The following is an 18,562-nucleotide window of genomic DNA, read 5'->3' as shown; positions in this document are numbered from 1 at the left end:
CAAAACCAACAAAAAAATAAATAAATAAAAGCAGGACCTGGGGATATAGCTCAGCTAATAGAGTCCTTGCCTAGCCTGCATAAAGCACTTGGTTTGATCCATAACACTGCATAAACTGTTGTGGTAGTACATGCCTATAATTCCAGCACTTAAGCGATGAAGGCTGGAGGATCATTACATGCAAGGTCATCCCTGGCTGGATAGTAAGTTAGACACTTTCCTGGGCTACATAAGACCATTTCCAAAAAAAAAAAAAAAAAGAAAGAAAGAAAATTAAAATTAGAAGCTATTATCTAATAACAAAAACTGGTGAAAATATATTCAGGAACGTTGGAGGGAAGGCAATCTTTACATTTCTGAGTGAAAAAAAAAAAAAGTAGAGATTTCCGGGCCCACAACCTTCCCATTTCTGTTAAATACAGTTTCTCCTGAGTTATGTTTAGCACCCAGGGTCCACAATGTTGTATAGTAAAAATACCTTGAACAGTTTCCCCCAGGTAATCACCACACCTCTCCTTATTGATCACTTGCTGATATATCTTCCCAGTGGTGATGTTGTTGTCTTTATAAAGATTAATGTCCAAGAATCTTTCATAGTTTCCAAGGTCCAAATCAACTTCTCCACCATCATTTAAAACAAATACTTCACCTACAATCAAAAGGCAGTGTAGAAATTAAAACTTATTCCCAACAGATTATTTTCCAGCCAGGCAAAGTAACACACACCTGTAATCCTAGCACTTGTGAAGCTGAAGCAGAAAGACTCTTAAGGTCAAGGCCTGCCTGAGCAACAGAGAGTTCAAGGCCAGCATGGGCAATTTTGAGAGACCATATCTTAAAATAAAAGGAGAAAAACAAGGCTTGGGATGTAGCTCAGTAGCAAAATGCTTCCCTGGTTTTCATGAGATCCTAGGTTCAATCCCTAGTACTATAAAAGAAATTTAAAAAAAGAACAAAATAAACAAACAACAACAACAAAAGAAAGTTCCGAACAAAGCAGGACTAGTCAAAGTGACTGAAGTCCAAAGTAAAGAGGCATGGAAACCACTCTGGAGAGATGGCTCAGTGGTTTGTTTTTTTTTTAAGAGCTCAATTCCTGGCAACCACATGGAGGCTCACATCCATTTATAATGTCATCTGATGCCCTCTTTTGGAGCACACGTGTACATACTGATAGAACACTCATATATAAAATAAACAAATAAATCTTTTTTTTTTAAGATGCATGGAGGTCAGATAGGATACATGGGATTATTTCAATATTTTTGTATCTGTTGAGACTTGTTTTGTGACCAACTATATGGTCTAGTTTGGGACCAGACTGGTATATGTAGTTTCAGGCCAGCCAGGGCTATACAGTGAGAACATTCTTCAAAATGGGCTACAGAAATGCCTCAGCAGATAATAGTACATGCTATTCTTCCAAAGGATCTGCACTCCATTTCCAGCACCCCCTGTCTATAACTATAGTTCCAGGGGATCTGACTCCCTTTTCTGGCTTCCTTGGGTACCAAGGACACATGTGGTACACATACATACATGTAGGCAAATGCTGACACATAGAATAAAAATAAATAAATCTTAAGGCCAGTAGTGGTAGCACGTTACTTTTAATATCAAATGCCTATGAGTTCAAGGCCAGCCTAATCTACATAATGACTTCTAGACCAAACAGGTCTATATAGTGTGGTATATGTATGTGTGTATGTATGTATGTGTGTATATTTATTTATATCTATATATTATACATAGATATGTTTATATATTATATATAAAGAAATAAGTAAATCTTTTTTAATGCATTATGTGAGATGGGGCTATAGCTCAGTGGTAGGAACTTGCTTAGCAACCTTGAGGATCTAGGTTAGATCCCTACACTGGAAAAAAAAAAATACGTGTGTGTGTGAGAGAGAGAAAGAGGGAAACACCCTTATTTTTAAAATTGCAAATAGACACCTACCAATTTCTTTTTAGAAATTAACTTTTAGGCCTAGATTATCTTTAAAAATTAAAGCAGAAAAGCCGGGCACGGTGGCATATGCCTTTAATCCCAGCACTTGGGAGACAGAGGCTTTCTGTAAGATCAAGGATTTCTGTAAGATCAAGTCTAGCCTGGTGTACAGTGTGAGCTCCAGGACAGCCAAGGCCACAGGGCTACACACAGAGAAGCCCTGTCTCAAACAAACAAAACAAAACAAACAAACAAACAAAAAAAAAAAAACAGTATAACTGTAAGATTCAACTAACTTCAAAATTAAAATGAAAGTTCAAAAGCTCCTTGGGTGTGGTAGTACTATCCTGTGATTTCAGGTACTGGGAATACTGGGGTGAAAGGTTTGCTTGAAGCCAGTAATTGGAAGCAAACAACTCATCTACCAAAAGAGGGGGGGGGGAATTAAAATTAATGCATGGTTTTCATGCTATAAAACAGGACAGAAGATACCCTAAGAGTTAAGGATAAAGAACAAGGGACACAAAAGAAAATTCACTGTTTTCCTTTGTAATATTTTATTTACGATTATTGTGTGTGAGAGCATGATAAAGGAGGGGGGTGGTGTGTCAAGGCTCACATGTGGAAGTCACAGGAAAATTTTTTGGGGCTGATTGTCTTCTTCTACCTCTTGGTGAGGTCTGAGGATCACTAAGGTCATTAGGCTTGTCCCTGGCAGCAAGCAACTTTACCCACTGAGTCAACTAGCCAGCCCCATAAAGGGGATTTTTGTCCTGTGATCTATCAGGGCTAGTCACACAGTAGGTTCATTTTGATAAAATTCATCATCAAAGCCATACTCTTAAGATATATGTACTTTTCTGTTTGCATGAATAAAGGTTTGAGGCCTGTAAGATGGCTCAGCAAGAAGAGGTGCTTGCTGCTAAACCTGACAACATGAATTCAACCTGAGACTCACATGATAGAAAGAGAACTAACTGGGGGGCTAGAAAGATGGATCAGAGGCTGCTCTTCCAAAGGTCCTGAGTTCAATTCCCAGCAACCACATGGTGGCTCACAACCATCTGCAATGAGATCTGGTGCCTACTACAAGCATACACGCAGGCAGAACACTGTATACATAATAAATAAATCTTTAAACAGCCCCTACACTATTAATGATACTCTGCTATTCTTGCAGACAGGAGCCTAACATGACTGTCATCTGAGCCTAACATGACTGTCACCAGTCAGCAGCAGATGGAGACAGACGCTGGGACTTGCAGCCAAGCATCGGTCTGAGCTCTGGGGGTCCTGTGGGAATGTTGGGGGAAAGATGGAAGGACGTGGAGGGGACAGGAAACTCACAAGAAGACCAACAGAGACAACTAACCCAGTCCCATGGGGGCTTTCAGAGACTGAGACATCAACTAACAACCATGCATGGTCTGGACCTAGGCCTCCTGCACATATGTGGCCGATGGGTAGCTTGGTCTTCATGTGAGTTTCCTGGCAAGTCGGGTGGGGTGGTTCTAACATGGACCCTTTGCCTGCTTTTGGATCACTTCTGCTTGGCAGGTCTGCCTGGCTTGGCCTCAGGGGATGAGGATATGCTTGGTCCTGATGTGACTTGATGTGCTTGGGGAAGACTGATACAGGAGGAGGGGAGATAACCTTTTCTGGGGGGAAAGGGAGAAGGGAAGGGGCAAGGAGGTCAAGAGGATGAAATGTGAGGAGAGGAGGGAGAGGACACCCTTGGGATGTAAACTAAATAAACTGAAATAAAATTTTTAAAAAGAAAAAAAAAGAAATCATAAAAAAAAAAAAGACAGAGAACTAACTGCCATAAGTTGTTCTCTGGCTACTATACACCATGGTGCTTGTAAATAAAATGCAAGTAAATAAAAAAATAAAGCTAATGCCTTTTATTTTGGTGCATGTGTTGTAAGCATGTATTCCTGAGGATATGTGGAAGTATGAAAGCAAGTGTGCACGTATGTGCATGACCTGAATTTGTCTCCCAGTGAAACTGAAAATCATCCATTCTGTTAGGCTAGTTAGCCAATGAGCTCCAGAGATCCATTTGTCATGAGTACTGGAGTTTCAGATGCTCAACACCGCAGCTGGGGATACAAACACACTTTTGTATGGTTATATGGCATTATACAGAATGAGAGACATCCAGCCCCTTGTTTTTATTTTTATTTGTTTGTTTGTTTATTTATTTATTTATTGCTTTGTTTTGTTTTGTTTTGGTTTGGTTTTGTCCTTGTTCTTTTGATATAGGGTCTCAGGTATCCCAGGCTTGCCTTGAAGTTGTAGTTGTTATGAGACATGGTCGCCTGTAGCCCAAACTGGCCTCTAACTGACTATGTAGCTGACTAAAGCTGGCCTTGATTCCCTCCCTGAAGCCCCATTCCTCCAGTCTCATCTCTGAAATTCTGGGATTATAGGCATATGTTACCAAGCCTAGTATTAATGACTTTTTAAAATAACTAATATATGCCTGGCTGTGGTGACTCAAGCCTATAATCCCAGAATTCAGGAGGATGAGATATGAGGACTAAGGATAATGTGAATCTGAGGCCAGCCTGAGTTATGGAGTGAGTTCTAGGTTAGCCTGGGCTACAATACAATCAAAGAAAACTGTCAGGGAGATGGCAGAGTGTGTAAAGCACTTGTCACATAATCCTGGGGATATAGTTCAGATCACCAGCATCCATGTAAATGGTAGTTGGACACAGCATCATGCTTGTGATCCTAGCACTCCAGCACTCAGTACTCAGGAAACAGACTGGAGGTCCCTAGTTACTCCAGCAGTGGGAAATGTTAAGAGGAATATAGTACTTTTATGATAAAATAAAACAAGACACAGTCCATAGAAAATGGTACATTTCCAAAGACTTGACATGGACTGTCATCAGTGATCTAAAAAATTGATCAATGGCCACAAGAACATTTGCACATTTCTCAGGTCCGATCCAGCAAGTCTACTTCTGGAAGTCTAGCCTAGAGAAATTACCCAAAACACAAAACAATGGATCAAAGAGCAAGAAATGGCTCCACAGTTAAGCATATTTATTGCTCTTGCAGAGGACCAGAGTTCAGGTCCCCAAAGTACCCATGTAAGAAAGCTCACATCCACCTCTAAGTCCATTCAGCTCCAAAGGACTTTTCTCCTCCAGCCTCTGTAGGCACCTGCAAACACACATGTAGAATATACAGACACACGTGGATATAAATAAAAGAAACCACTGGAAGTTATGTGAATTTAGTTTAGCAAATTAAAGTTTAGCACTTAAAAGGAAAAGATTTCTTTTCATACCATGCTCATAAGGTGAGAAAGTTCCAGCATCGATGTTAATATAGGGATCAATTTTGATGGCAGTAACTCGGAGTCCACATGACTTGAGAATGGTCCCAATGCTGCTGGCGATAACCCCTTTACCAATACCTGAGATGACCCCACCAGTGACCAGGATATACTTCATTGGCAAGGGCACAGGTGGCTGCCAATACCTAGACAAAATCTGAAAGACAACCAAATTAAGAACCAGAGTTAGAAAAAAAAATGGGCAAGATATCCAATGCCTATAATCCCAGTATTCAGGAGACGAAGGCAGGAAGAGCTTTCTGAGTTCAAACCCAGCCTGGGCTACATAATGAGTTCCAATCCAGACTGTACTACAGATTAAGTAAGACCCTATCTCAAAACAACAACATAAAGTTAGCTATTATGGCAGCATACTCCCTTAGTTCCAGCACTCAGGAGGCAAAGACAGGTAGATCTCCGTAAATTCACTGACATCTACAAATTGAGACACCACCTCAACCAAGAAAAGAAAAGAAACACACACACCCAGCACACACACAGTCAAAAGGCCAAGGCAGTACTGCCAGGAGTTTGAGGCTAACATGAACTGCATAGAGAGTACCAAGTCAGGGCTACATAGCAAGACTCTGTCTCAAACAAAACCAAAAAGTACATAAGTAAATGAGAGTCCAAGGCAGGCATAGTAGATGACACCTAACCTATAATTCCAGCACTTAAGAGACTGAAGTGGGAGGACCACTAAGAGGCCCTCTAGGCCAACTTTAGCTACAGTGTGTAATTTTTTAAAATCCTAAGAAAAAGAAATCAAAGAGTCACAGAATAGGCACACACCATTGATCCCAACATTCATGGAGGCAGAGGCAGGTGGATCTCTGTGAATTTGAGGCCAGCCTTGTCTACAGAGAGTCCAGGACAGACAAGACTACACAGAGAATCCCTGTCTCAAAAAACCAGGTCACAGAGTAGAAACATTCTCTTAAGTCAGCAGGAAACATTATCAAACTGTAATTCCAGAAGTCCATGGAATTTTTTGCTGTCTAAATACTCAAAACTTTAGAACAAGTTTTTTAGGTTTTGATTTTTCTTTGAGAAAGGGCTTCATTATCTATCCTAAACTATCCTGGAACTCAAGGATCCTCCTATATCAGTCTCCTGAGTGCTGGAATTACAGATGCACACCACCACACCCAGTTTGGTGTTCAGGTGGGGTGGGTGTACCTGCTTGTCAAGAAAGTTACTACACACTTCGTTTAGCAGATTATATATTTTCATTATTTCTTTTCAGTACTAAGGTCTGAATGCAAGGCCTCACCCATGCTAGGCAAGCATTCTGCCACTGAGCTACAGTCCCAGCTGCATTTAGCTTTTTTTTTTTTTTTTTTTTTACATGAGTTCTGGAGATTGAAATCAGGTCCCCAAGGCTTACAAGCACCTTTAACTAACTTGAGCCATCTCACTAGGCCCACATCTGGTTGTTTTTGTTTTTTTTGTTTTCTGTTTTTTTTGTTTTTTTGTTTGTTTGTTTTTTTTTTTATGTCAGGACTTATGCAGTGCTGGGGACTGAACTCAGGGCTTCCTAGGCAAGTACCCTACCTACTGAGTTCCATGCCCATCGTAATCCTTTCTACCCTTTCTAAGCAAATAAATTTGTGAAAAAAAGTTAGGTTTTTTTCAAGACAGGGTTTCTCTGTATAGCCTGTGAAGAAAGTTTTAAAACTATAGGAAGAACATCCACATTTGCCCACACATACATACATTGCACGCACACACACACACCCCACACACACATGCACAAATAAATGTAATAAAAATTTAAAACAAAGTAAAACGAACAAAAATATGTCGTTGACAACAAATATATCTGTTCCTTTTGGGGAAGCCTAGGCTGGCCTTGACCTCAAAATGTAACCATGGATGATGACCATCCCTGGTTTGATAGTGCTGGGATCAAACCCAGGATTTCTTGCATACTACAGAAAAGTACCTTACTGCTTCAGCTACATCCCCATGCCTTAACAATGCTGTTGCTGCTGCTGCTGCTATTACTACTACTGTTAGATTTTTGAGATGAGAGAATCTCACTCTGTAGTCCAGGCTAGCCTCCAGACTCCTGAGTGGGAGAGCTAGGAGTCACCTCGCAGAGATCTTACAGTATTTTTTATCCCAATGAGTCCAAAATTGTAATCATTTGCTGATTGCGCTGGTGCAGGCCTGTAATCCAAGTACTTGGGTTGTGGAGGTTGGAAGATAAGTGTGAGGCCAACTTGCGCTACATAAGGCTCTATCTTAAAGAAAAAAGAAAAGAGAAATGGTGTAATTGATGCAACAATTTACTTGTGAGCTATAAGTCAACAGCATTGTACTAAGCCTTGGGAAAGAACAGATTAAAGCACCTCTCGTTCCAACTTGTCACACATAACCAGTGGTTTTATTCTACTGTGCAGACAGGCCTACAGCAACAGAAACACCAAGAAACAACTTTCTAATGATGCTCATTAAAAAAGTAATGTAAATCAGACACAAAACTGGATAAGCCCATTATATGACATTTTTGACTAGCAAAACTAAGCCAAAACGATGATCATCATCAAAAGAGTGCAAAGGGGCTGGGTAGGGAAATGGACTCACTAAAAAAAGGGCACCAAGGACCCTTGTGGGTTGATGGAAATGGAAAATTTCTTGAGCATAAAGTATGTATCAATTGTTTTCAAAAACGTCATCTGCCTCCTCCAGGCGGTAGAGCTTAGCGTGCTGAGGCCAGCTAAAAGGATTGTTGTTTAACCTGTAAGCTAGTTCAAAGCGCGAACTCAAAAACCAAATCCCCGCCAGCCTAGTCCACTCCACCTCCTGGTTTCACTTCCGCCAACGCCATCTCAGGGTTCCACAAAGCAGGGACAAGTAGGGTTTGGGGTGCGGAATCCTGCGCGGAGGCACACCCCAGGGAAGCGCCGATTTGAACCCCAGGTCACTGGCTATCCTCGCCGGCTACCGCCAGAGGACAGGCTCCGAAGGCACTGGGCATCCTCCCCACCTCCCCAGTCCTCAAGGCCTGTTCCATCGCCCAGGTTTTCGAACACTACGTGGGAGACGCGAATGGCTGTGGGCCGGGCGCGGGCACCATCGGGAAGGGGACAAAAGTGCCCAGACCCCAAGTGTGCTCCGGGCAGGGCAGAAATGGCCCCAGGACACATGGAAGTCTGGGCACCGAGGCCCGAGGGGTTTGGGGGGAGGCCCAGGAGGGGAGTTACCTGTGCACTGGCGACAGGGTGCCCTGGAGGGTGGTTCATGCAGCTCCACCCAGCGGCCAGCCTGGCTTGGCGCTCACCTGTCCTGAGGGGGCAGGAACCGCATCTAGGGTTCTCTAGTCACCTCTCTGTCATGCCTGCCCCGGGGATTAAGGAGCCCTCCTCATCCACCTTCCCCTCACTGTCCTGCTGCAGCTGACTCACGCTGGTTGTGAAATTGGGAGTGTTGCCGCGGTACGTTCCAGTGATAGTACAAAACAAGCGCCTAAAAAGTGTTTCCTAAGGCACAGGCAACTCCCATCACCCTCTGCACTGTACGCCCTTGGCCCCAGGCCACAGCTTGGGCCTGCCCCTCCCTCTCTCCTTCCTTCCCTCCCTCCTTCCTGTAGTTACCTAGCTTCAGCCAGCCTCTGAATGCTCCTGATCAGCTCAGAACCCTGGCAAGCAGAGTCCTTTGCTCTCATTCTCCCACCAACTTCACGAACCACAAATGTTTGCCTGTCTCCTACACTGCAGCCCAGGGGCCTTTGACAGCAAAAAGTGGGTAAGGAGAAAAATAAAGCACAATTCCAGCCTAGAAGCAGACCACCCATCTACATGTCCACTGGTAAATGAACTTCCTTAGCACAAAGTTAGGAAGAGAGATGTTAATAAAATGTACCTAATAATAAAAAAATAAAAAGTTAGGAAGAGAGGAGCACAGGAAAGTAAGAGAGAAGGCTTCCAAAGAGACTTTGAGGGAGTGTGTAAAGGGTAAGTGTGGCAAAGGACACCTGAGGTTGTTCAGGCAAAAGGAAGGAGACAGAAACAACTGAAAAACAAGGGATCTAACTACACATGAGTTTGAAGTTTTAGAGAAGCCGTGAAATTTGTTTCTTTGGTTGTGTTTGTTGTTCCTTTTGGATTTTGATGGTTGGGGTGTTTTGGGGGGTGGTTGTTTGGTTGGTTGGTATGGTTTGGTTTTGGGTTTTGAGACAGGCTGAGGCGGAGGCTGGAGATATAGCTCATTTGATAGAGTGTTTGCCCAGCAAACACAAGACCACAGATTATCTTAAACTACAGCATCAACCTACCACGGTGGTACATATCTATAATTGCAGCAATGGAAGGTAGAAACAAGAGGATCAGAAGTTCAAGATCCTCCTTGGATACTAATCCCCATTCTCTCCGTCATGACCCAAATTACCTACCGCAGATTCCATCAACTACCCAATTGGTTATCTAATACCAAGTGTCAGCCCTAAAATGATATGCATACAGGTAGCATTATATGGCTAGGACAGGCTGTTTTTATATATTAATAAATACATATATATAAATATATATGAACATATTTAGAAATATATTTGTGTGTGTGTTTGTGAAAAGAAAACAAGGCCATGAATTTGCTACATAGTGAGATTTTGTCTAAAAATGAATAAAAATAAATAAGGTCAAGACAAGTTGGCTCATTAGATAAAAGCACTAGCAGCACAAACCTGGCAATCTAAGTTCGACACTCAAAACCCATTAAAAAGGTGGAAGGAGGGGGCTGAAGAGATGGCTCAGTGATAAAGAGCACTGTCTGCCCTTCCAAAGGACCCGGGTTCAATTCCTAGCACCCACATGGCAGCTCACAACTGTCTGTAATGCTAATTCCAAGGGACCTGACACCTTCACACTAATGCACATAAAAAATTTTTAAAAAAAGCAGCCTTACCAGGCCACAGAGGAAGACAATGCAGCCAGTCCTGATGAGACCTGATAGGTCAGGGTCAGAGGGAAGGGGAGGAGGACCTCCCCTATCAGTGGACATGTAGAGGGGCAAGGGAGAAGATGAGGGACAGTGGGTGGAATTGGGAGGGAATAAAGGAGGGAGGCTACAGCTGGGATACAAAGTGAATAAACTGTAATTAATAAAAATAAATAAATATTTTTTAAAAGATGGAAGGAGAGAACCAACTCCACAAAAGTTGTCCTCTGACCTCCATACACAGGCCAAGGTGCTCATAGCAAAACCTGACAACCTGAATTCAATCTCCAAAACCCACATGGTAGAAGGAAAGAACACACTTCCAAAAGTTGTCCTCATGGGCTGGAGAGAAGGCTCAGAGGTTAAGAGAACAATTCGCTCTTCCAGTGGTCCTGAGTTCAATTTCCAGCAACCACATGTGGCTTTAAAACATTTATAATGAGATGTGGTGCCCTCTTCTGACATGCAGGCAGAACACTGTATATATAATAAATAAATCTTAAAAAAAAAAAAAGGAAAAGGTATCCTCTGATCTATATTTACACACACCCCTTGGTAAACTCTTTCCCACAAAGACGCACACACACCATACTAAATGTAAAAAAAAAAAAAAAAATTAAAAAGGCATCCCTTGAAGGAATCAAGTCTAGAACAGCATGGCCTTTGTGTTATGTTAGATGTGGGGAGTGTCAAGGCAGAAAGATAGTGAAATTAGAAGTGTTCATTGATACCAAGGAACATCACAGAATGTAAGAGAGTGTTCCTAATGCTGACAAGAAGTTAGACGCTGACAGCTTAGTAAAGGACAAAGAATTATGAAAGAATGTGCAGTTTCTTCTTAAGGAGGATGAAAAGGCAGCCTTACCAAAAACAACAAGGAGATGGAATTAAGGAGTCAGTTTCCAGGAAAAGAAACAGAGGTATCACTCCACCTAGCATCCTTCTAAGAGCTGCAGATATCCATGGGAAAAAATAAAGCAACATTACTGACAATAAAACAAATAAATGTTTTTTTTTTCAATTGGATCACAGCTGAGCACAGTGGCACACACATTTATTCACAGCACTTGGGAGGCAGAGGCAGTTGGATCTCTGAGTTCAAGGCCAGCCTGGTCTTCAAAGTGAGTTCCAGGACAGCCAAGGCTACACAGAGAAGCCCTGTCTCGGAAAAAAATAAATAAGTAAATGGATCACATCTCAGTACTTCATTTCCTGTTCACAACTAGGAAAAAAAGAGATCAGGATTCCACGATTTGGTTTGGGTTAAGATAAGGTGCTGTGTATGGAGAATGGCCTTCAACTCCTCATCCTCCTGCCTCAGCTTCCCCAGTGCTAGGATTACACTCACATACCACCTCTGGTAGTAGCTGGCTGATTCTCCCTTTAGAATGAAGAACCTAAGATTCAACAACAGGAAATGTTAATCAAGGGTGCATTGATTAACAGGAGCTGTCCAGCATGGTGGCATATGCCTTTAATCCCAGCACTGGGAGTCAGAGGCAAGCTGCTCTCTGTGAGTTCAAAGCCAGCCTACTCTAGGCAGAGAGGTCCAAGACTACCAGGGTTACAAAGAAAACTGCCCCACCCTCCAAAAAAAATAAAAAAAGAATTAGCACTGAGTGACAAAAACAGGACATCAACTTCTAACATCTTTTATCATAGTAGAAAATAGTGTCTCATCTAACTATTCTATTATTCTGTGAGGCCAAAACACAATATGAATATGAGGGGGCTATGGTAACTAATTACCATAATTAATTATTAATCTCTAATTTTATTGATTAATCTCTAATTTTATTAATTAATCTCTAATTTTAATTTATTAATCTCTAATTTTATTAATTAATCTCTAATTTTAATTTATTGATCTCTAATTTTAAAATGGAAAAAAAATTTGAAGAAACAAAGGTAGAAGAATCCTAAGTTAAAGATCAGTCTGGGCCACACAGTAAGTTCAAGGCAAGTCTAAGCTGTATAATGTAGGGAGGTCCTGTCCAAAAAGCTAAGGATTTGGTATGTGGCTTAGTGGAACAGGGCTTGCCTAGCTACGCCCAAGGCTTTTGGTTTTATTGTCAGCACCTTAAAAAAAGCAAATTCATAACTACCCATCATTATGTTGACTGCAATAATTTTATAATTATATATAATCAAATATAGTCTTTAAAACCAAATTTCACACGTTGATTTTTTTGTTTGTTTTAAAACAGTTTCTCTGTGTAGCCTTAGCTGTCTTGGACTCACTTTGTAGATCAGACTGGTCTCAAACTCATAGAGATCCACCTGCCTCTGCCTCCCAGAGTGCTGGGATTACAGGTGTTCATATCCACACCCTGATCACACATTGATTATTTAATTACATTTATTTATTTTGTGTAGGCCCACACGAATGTACTATGGCACACAAGTCAAAATGAGAGGACAACTTTCAGGAATCAGTCTCTCCCTTCACCTTGTGTGACCTGAGTGCAAGTCATCAGGCTTGGTGTCAGTCACCTTTACCTGATGAGCCTTCTCACCACTCCTCCAAACCCCTTGTGGTTTTTTGTATTTTGTTTTGTTTTGTTTTGTTTTTTTTGGGGGGGGGATGGTTAATTTGTTTTATTTTGTTTAATCTAGCTTTGTATCCCAGGCTGGAATCAAACCTACTATCCTTCTGTCTCTGACTTCTGAGTGCTAGGATTACAGACATGCACCACTACATCTGCCATATTCTTTTACTTTTAAAATTTTTTAGCACAGCTAGAAAGATGGTTAAGCAATTGAGAGCACTTTCTACCCTCCCCAAGGACTTGAGTTCAGTTCTCAGCACCACATTAGGGGCTCAAATCTGCCTGTAACTCCAGCTCCAGGGAGCACCTTTGGGTAGAGCCATGCACATGGACACACAAGCACACACTGATAAAACACACACAAACAAATAAAAATTAGTTTTTTAAAATCACTTTTCAAAGTTTAGTCCCCCAAAGACTCAAAACACACACAAACAAATAAAAAAATAAGTGTTTTAAAATCACTTTTCAAAGTTTAGTCCCCCAAAGACACAAAATGTCAGAGTTATTCACCTACTAAGGGATGGAATTAAAATCCCTATCTTCTTGGGCTCCTGAATCAAATTCCACACTCTTTCCAGTTGTGCTTAAAACAAATACTATTTCCTGAAAATTGTTAATAATTCCCGGTTCTCCCTGCCTTAAAGTCAAGAAACTAGCTGGGTGTGGTAGCTCAGACCTTTAATTCCAGCACTTGGGGCGGGGGGGGGGGGGGGGCAAAGAGACAAGGAGATTTCTATATTTGAAGCCAGCCTGGTCTACAGAGCAAGTTACAGGACAGTAAGAGCTACAGAGTCTTTGGAGGAGGGGAAAAGCCAAGGATATGATATCACCTAGCTTTTGAAGCTGAATCAATACTACAGTTTTAAAAACAGGTTATTTGCCGGGCAGAGGTGGCACTGGCCTTTAATCCCACTGAGGAGAAGGGGATTTGGGGGTGTGTGCAGAGGCAGAAAGATCTCTGTTCCAGGCGGGCCTGGTCTACACAGTGAGCCCCAGGACAGTCAGTGCTGCTACACTGAGAAACTCACACTAGAATTTTAAAAAATAAAAAATTAATTTAAAAATTAATTTAAAAAATAATTTAAAAATTAATTTAAAAATAATTTAAAAATTAATTAAAAATCAATTAAAAATTTAAAAAAACTAACTAACCTAATTAAATAAAAACAGGTTATTGCGCCAAAACTGAAATACCTCCCTTGTTACATTCGTGGCAAAACTGACAACCCAGAGTTATATTCCCAGAACTCCTGTGGTAAAATGAGAGAACTGACTCTCGAACGTTCACGTCTAACCTTAGAAAGTGTGTCCTCACGCCCATAAATAAGCGTAATTTTTTAAAATGTTAGAATGCCATCAATGCCACAAATTCGACCCTTAAAACGACAAATTTTGTTACATTTTTAAATAGTACATAAAATACTTATACCATGGTCTTTTCCTCTTTGGCCGTCCGATGGAGAGACGCTCCAGCGGAGTCTCTCACCGCTCTCACCAAAAGCCTGCCGCCGTTCTCTTTCCCTCACAAAATGACGGAGCAGGTCGTTGCCCGAAACCGGAAATAACTTCGGACCACGTGCTGGAAGTGAGAAGGACCCGTCCTTCCTAACACGGATTATTCTAGAAGGTCTACCCACTGAAAAAGATCATGCTGGCTATTTGTATATAAAATACAAATCATTTAAGAAGTTTTATTTCTTATTAGTGTACATGTGCTAACTTAGGGAGAGGAGCACATGTACCTGGAGGTCTGAAGACAACTTTGTGAAATCGATTCTTTCCTGCATTTCAGCGGGTTCCGGAGATTGAACTCAGATAACGAAGCAACCAGGCATGCACAGCAAGTGTCTTTTCGCTTTGATTCAGCTTACCACCATATTTATTTATTTATTTATTTATTTATTTATTTATTTATTTATTTATTTATTTATTTATTTATTTATATTGTATTATGTTGTATGTATGTATGTGTATATATATTAATATATACACATATATATGTAAACATACATGTATTTATTTGTTTGTTTGTTTGTTTGTTTGTTTGTTTATTTTAAGAGACTCTAGTCAGCCCAAGCATGGGAAACAAGACTCTGGCAGGCATGCACAGCAAGTGCCTTTACTCACTGAGCGAACATGTCTGTGTGTGTGTATCATCACATATATATGGAAGGGACTCCAGCCAGACAGACCATAGCAAACATGGTTCTAACAGGTTTTGCCCGTCTCCCCCATTCTCTCTGCCTTGCTAAAAACCTTTTCGATTGTATTCCTAAAGGTTGCCACCAAGGTATATTCCCGTATTTGGTCACTTCCTCCTCCTGAGGCTGACTACCAAGGTCCAGCTATCAAAGTATTGAAGTCCAGCAATCAAAATCTCTCCTTGGTTAACCTAGTTACCATGCTCAATGAAAATTAACACCTCATCGTAACAGTGGCTTTCCCCTTGTACCTTTGTAAATCGTCATTTGCCTAAGGGCCAGATCTCTCTCCTCTCTATCCAGAGGAAGTCGTTTTGTCCCCAGAAAAAATACCATTCTGCCTCTCCCTTGTTCACTTCCCCTTCTCCCACTTCCCCTATCTCCTGTCTTTGTCTACTATTGCCTGTTCTCTGTCCCTTTGTAGCAAATGAAATCTCCTTTTTGCTGAGAACTTGGTTTTGGGAGTCCTAAACTGATACCAATCCATCCATATATCTAATATTGTATTAAAATTGGGGGCCCTAGAAAATGGGTTTGGTGGTTGAAACTGCTTGCTAAACCGGGTATGATGGTGCAGGTTTATTCCCAGCACTCAAGGAGATAATGACAGGTGGATCTCTATGAGATCTCTATCGTTGGAGGTGAGCCTGGTCGAAAGAGTGAGTGCAGGAGAGCCAAGGCTACACAGGGAAACCCTGTCTTAAATAAATAAATAAATAAATAAATAAATAAATAAATAAATAAATAAGTAGATAGATAGATACACAGATAAATAATGTACTAAGAAATTTATAATATACTATAATATATTATAGTATATTATAAATTATTACTTTATTATCTGAGCAAGTGAAGTGGCTCAGAGAGTAACGATGTTTGCCACCAACCCCCAACCCCTGACACACACATATATACAAGGAAGTTTTTATTTAAAAGCCAGAGGGCTGGCGTGGTGGCTCAGCAGTGAAGGGAGCTCTCTGCTCTTTGCCAACACTCGCACATCAGGTGCCTCACAACCACCTATAATTCCAGATCCAGGAGATCCCATGTGCTTTGACTTCTGAGAGTATCTGTGTGCATGTGGTTCACATAAACTCATGTAGGCACACATATGCACATAAAAATAAGCAAATCTTTTTAAAGTTTTAAAGCCATGTATACATAAATATTGTTTAATTCTTTGTTGTGTATATTAAACAGGTGACTTTTAAGGTATTTGAATTATATTTCAATAAACCTAATAGGAGTTGTGAATAGTTTGGGCTTGTGAATTTGAAGTCCAGGATCTGAATAAAATGTAAATAGAGGTTGGTAATGAGAACTGGAGGAAAGGGAATTCAGAATTATAATCAGTTCCTCTATTTATTTCCAAAGATCACTGAGAGAGTCAAAGTGGTACAGAAAGGAGGATTCATGATCATCATCCAGCCCAGATGGGTAGAACCTGGACTTGGGAACTATGTTCATCAACTCCTTGCCAATTTTGCTTCTTTGACAAACTGTTATAGGAAAAAAATGAGAACAAAAAAGTAAATATAAGCCAGGCATAGTGGAGCACACCTTGAATTCCAACACTATGGAAGCAGAGACAGGCTTATCTCTATGGGTTTAAGGTCAGCCTGCTCTACATAATGAGTTCCAGGACAACAAGAGGTATATAGTGAGACCCTGTGTCAGAAAAAATACAAACAAAAAAGTGTACTTAAACGTAAAATCAGTCACATAGGGCACAGCGCTGCATGGCTGTGAACCCAGCACTCAGAGAGGCATAGGCAGGGAGATTCTCTGTGAGTTTGATTCCAGCCTGGTCTACTAAGCCAGTCCAGAACTGCCAAGGCCACAAAGAGAAAACCTGTCAATCAATCAATCAATCAATCAATCAATAAATAAATAAATAAATGGGTCATCATCAACAATTACCAACCCAAAGAGATTTGTTTGTTTATTTACTATTCCCAATAATTTCCCCACTTCTGGAACTAGTCTTTTATTTTATTTCTATGTTTATGTGTGTGTTGCCTGCCTTTCTTGTACCACATACCTGCCTGGTACCTGTGGAAGCCAGAAGGGTTTAAGATACCCTGAGACTGAAAGTTGAGATACTCATGAGCTATCCGGGGGATGCTGGGAATTTAACCTGGGTGAGCACCCAATGGTTTTGTGTTTGTGTGTTTCTTTTTTTTTAAAGATTTTATTTATTTATTTTATGTGTGAGTGCTCTGTCTGCATGTATGCCAGTATAGATGGTTGTGAGCCACCATGTGGTTGCTGGTAATTGAACTCAGGACCTCTAGAAGGGCAGACAGTGCTCTTACCAGCTAAGCCATCTCTCCAGCCCGTTTCTTTGTTTCTTATATTGGTTTTTCGAGATAAGGTTTCTCAGTGTAATGGCCATGGCTATTCTGGATCTCCACTTGTAGATCAGGCTGGCCTTGAACTCACACAGATCTACCTGCCTCCTTAGTGCTGGGAACAAAGGCAGGTGCCAACTCACCTGGTGATCTTAACTACTAAGCCATCTCGTACTAACCCCTCTGGTACTAATTTGAAGCAATTTCTGACCGTGTTTCTCTTTTGTCCTCCAACATTGTAATCTCACTCTTTAAAATAAAAGAACATGAAAACTATACTTACAGCCACATAATTATGTTATTACCACAATTATATTATATTATATTATATTATATTATATTATATTATATTATATTATATTATATTATATTATATTATATTATATTATATTTTACTTTGAAACAGCGTTTCTATGAGTAGCCTTCACTAGACTCACTTTGTAGACCAGGCTGGCCTGGAACTCACAGAGATCCGCCTGCCTCTACCTCCCTGAATGCTGGGATTAAAGGCCTGCACTACTGTGGTAGGCTAAAAATTATTGTTTTTAAAGAATGCTGTGTGAATCCACAGATGAATGGATAAACAAATTGTGATAATACATATCCCCACAACGGAATATTATAAAAAGAAGAGCAATTACAATATGCTATAACATGGATGACCTTTGAGGATATTATACTTAAAAAAGAATCCAATCTTGGTCTGGAGTGATTTCTTAGCAGTTAAGAGCACTGCCTGCTCTTCCAGAGGATTAGGGTTCAATTCCTAGCATGCACATGGCAGCTCACAACTGTCTGTAACTCGTTACAAAGGATCTAACACTGTCATAGAGACATACATGCAGTTTTGTTGTTGTTGTTGTAGTTGTTGTTTTTGACAAAACAGCAATGCACATGAAATAAACATTAAGAAAAAAAGGAGCCAATCTTGAGTTTGCTGGTGGTGGCACTTACCTTTAATTCCAGCACTCAGGAGGCAGAGGCAGGTAGATCTCTGTGAGTTCCATTGAGGCCAGCATGGTCCACTGTTGGTATAATGTTCTTTTGAATATACAGTGTAATGCCAGGTTCATGGGACCCTCAGAGACCACCAGGAGACAACTAGACGCAATTGCAAGAGAGCTTTATTACAAGAGCGATCGAACTCGGGACCCAAGTCTCACTGGCGCAACAGTAGAGAAGTGGTACCCCGAGCTCTGAATGAACAGGATTATTAA

General features: G+C 40.8%; 2 protein-coding genes across 7 annotated transcripts in view; one reads left to right on the top strand and one right to left on the bottom strand.

The window, feature by feature from the left end:
• Nucleotides 1-8,821, bottom strand: part of Ctps2 (CTP synthase 2) — a 177,098-nt gene extending 168,277 nt beyond the window's left edge. For 2 of the 6 annotated variants that reach the window (XM_055615783.1, XM_055615781.1), the window contains exons 1-4: nucleotides 8,513-8,821; nucleotides 7,415-7,549; nucleotides 5,256-5,460; nucleotides 479-649 (exon numbers count right to left, since the gene is read on the bottom strand). In XM_055615783.1, coding sequence (XP_055471758.1) covers nucleotides 479-649; nucleotides 5,256-5,460; nucleotides 7,415-7,549; nucleotides 8,513-8,551 — 550 coding nt within the window. In that variant the 5' untranslated portion in view covers nucleotides 8,552-8,821. Of the gene's footprint in view, nucleotides 1-478; nucleotides 650-5,255; nucleotides 5,461-7,346; nucleotides 7,394-7,414; nucleotides 7,550-8,512 lie in introns of those variants that run through there. The other 4 variants (XM_055615787.1, XM_055615784.1, XM_055615786.1 and 1 more) reach the window with 4 other exon arrangements.
• Nucleotides 8,822-14,249: 5,428 nt separating this feature from the next.
• The window catches only part of Syap1 (synapse associated protein 1), a 27,042-nt gene continuing 22,729 nt past the window's right edge, over nucleotides 14,250-18,562 (top strand). Inside the window, exon 1 of the mRNA XM_055615738.1 lies at nucleotides 14,250-14,391. Coding sequence (XP_055471713.1) covers nucleotides 14,250-14,391 — 142 coding nt within the window. The remainder of the gene's footprint in view (nucleotides 14,392-18,562) is intronic.

Source organism: Psammomys obesus, unplaced genomic scaffold, assembly GCF_907164565.1.
Source record: "Psammomys obesus unplaced genomic scaffold, mPsaObe1.curated_primary_1811, whole genome shotgun sequence".
In the NCBI taxonomy this organism is placed as follows: domain Eukaryota; kingdom Metazoa; phylum Chordata; class Mammalia; order Rodentia; family Muridae; genus Psammomys; species Psammomys obesus.
The sequence above is the reverse complement of the archived record's forward strand: the minus strand, read 5'-3'. Positions and strand labels throughout refer to the sequence as shown.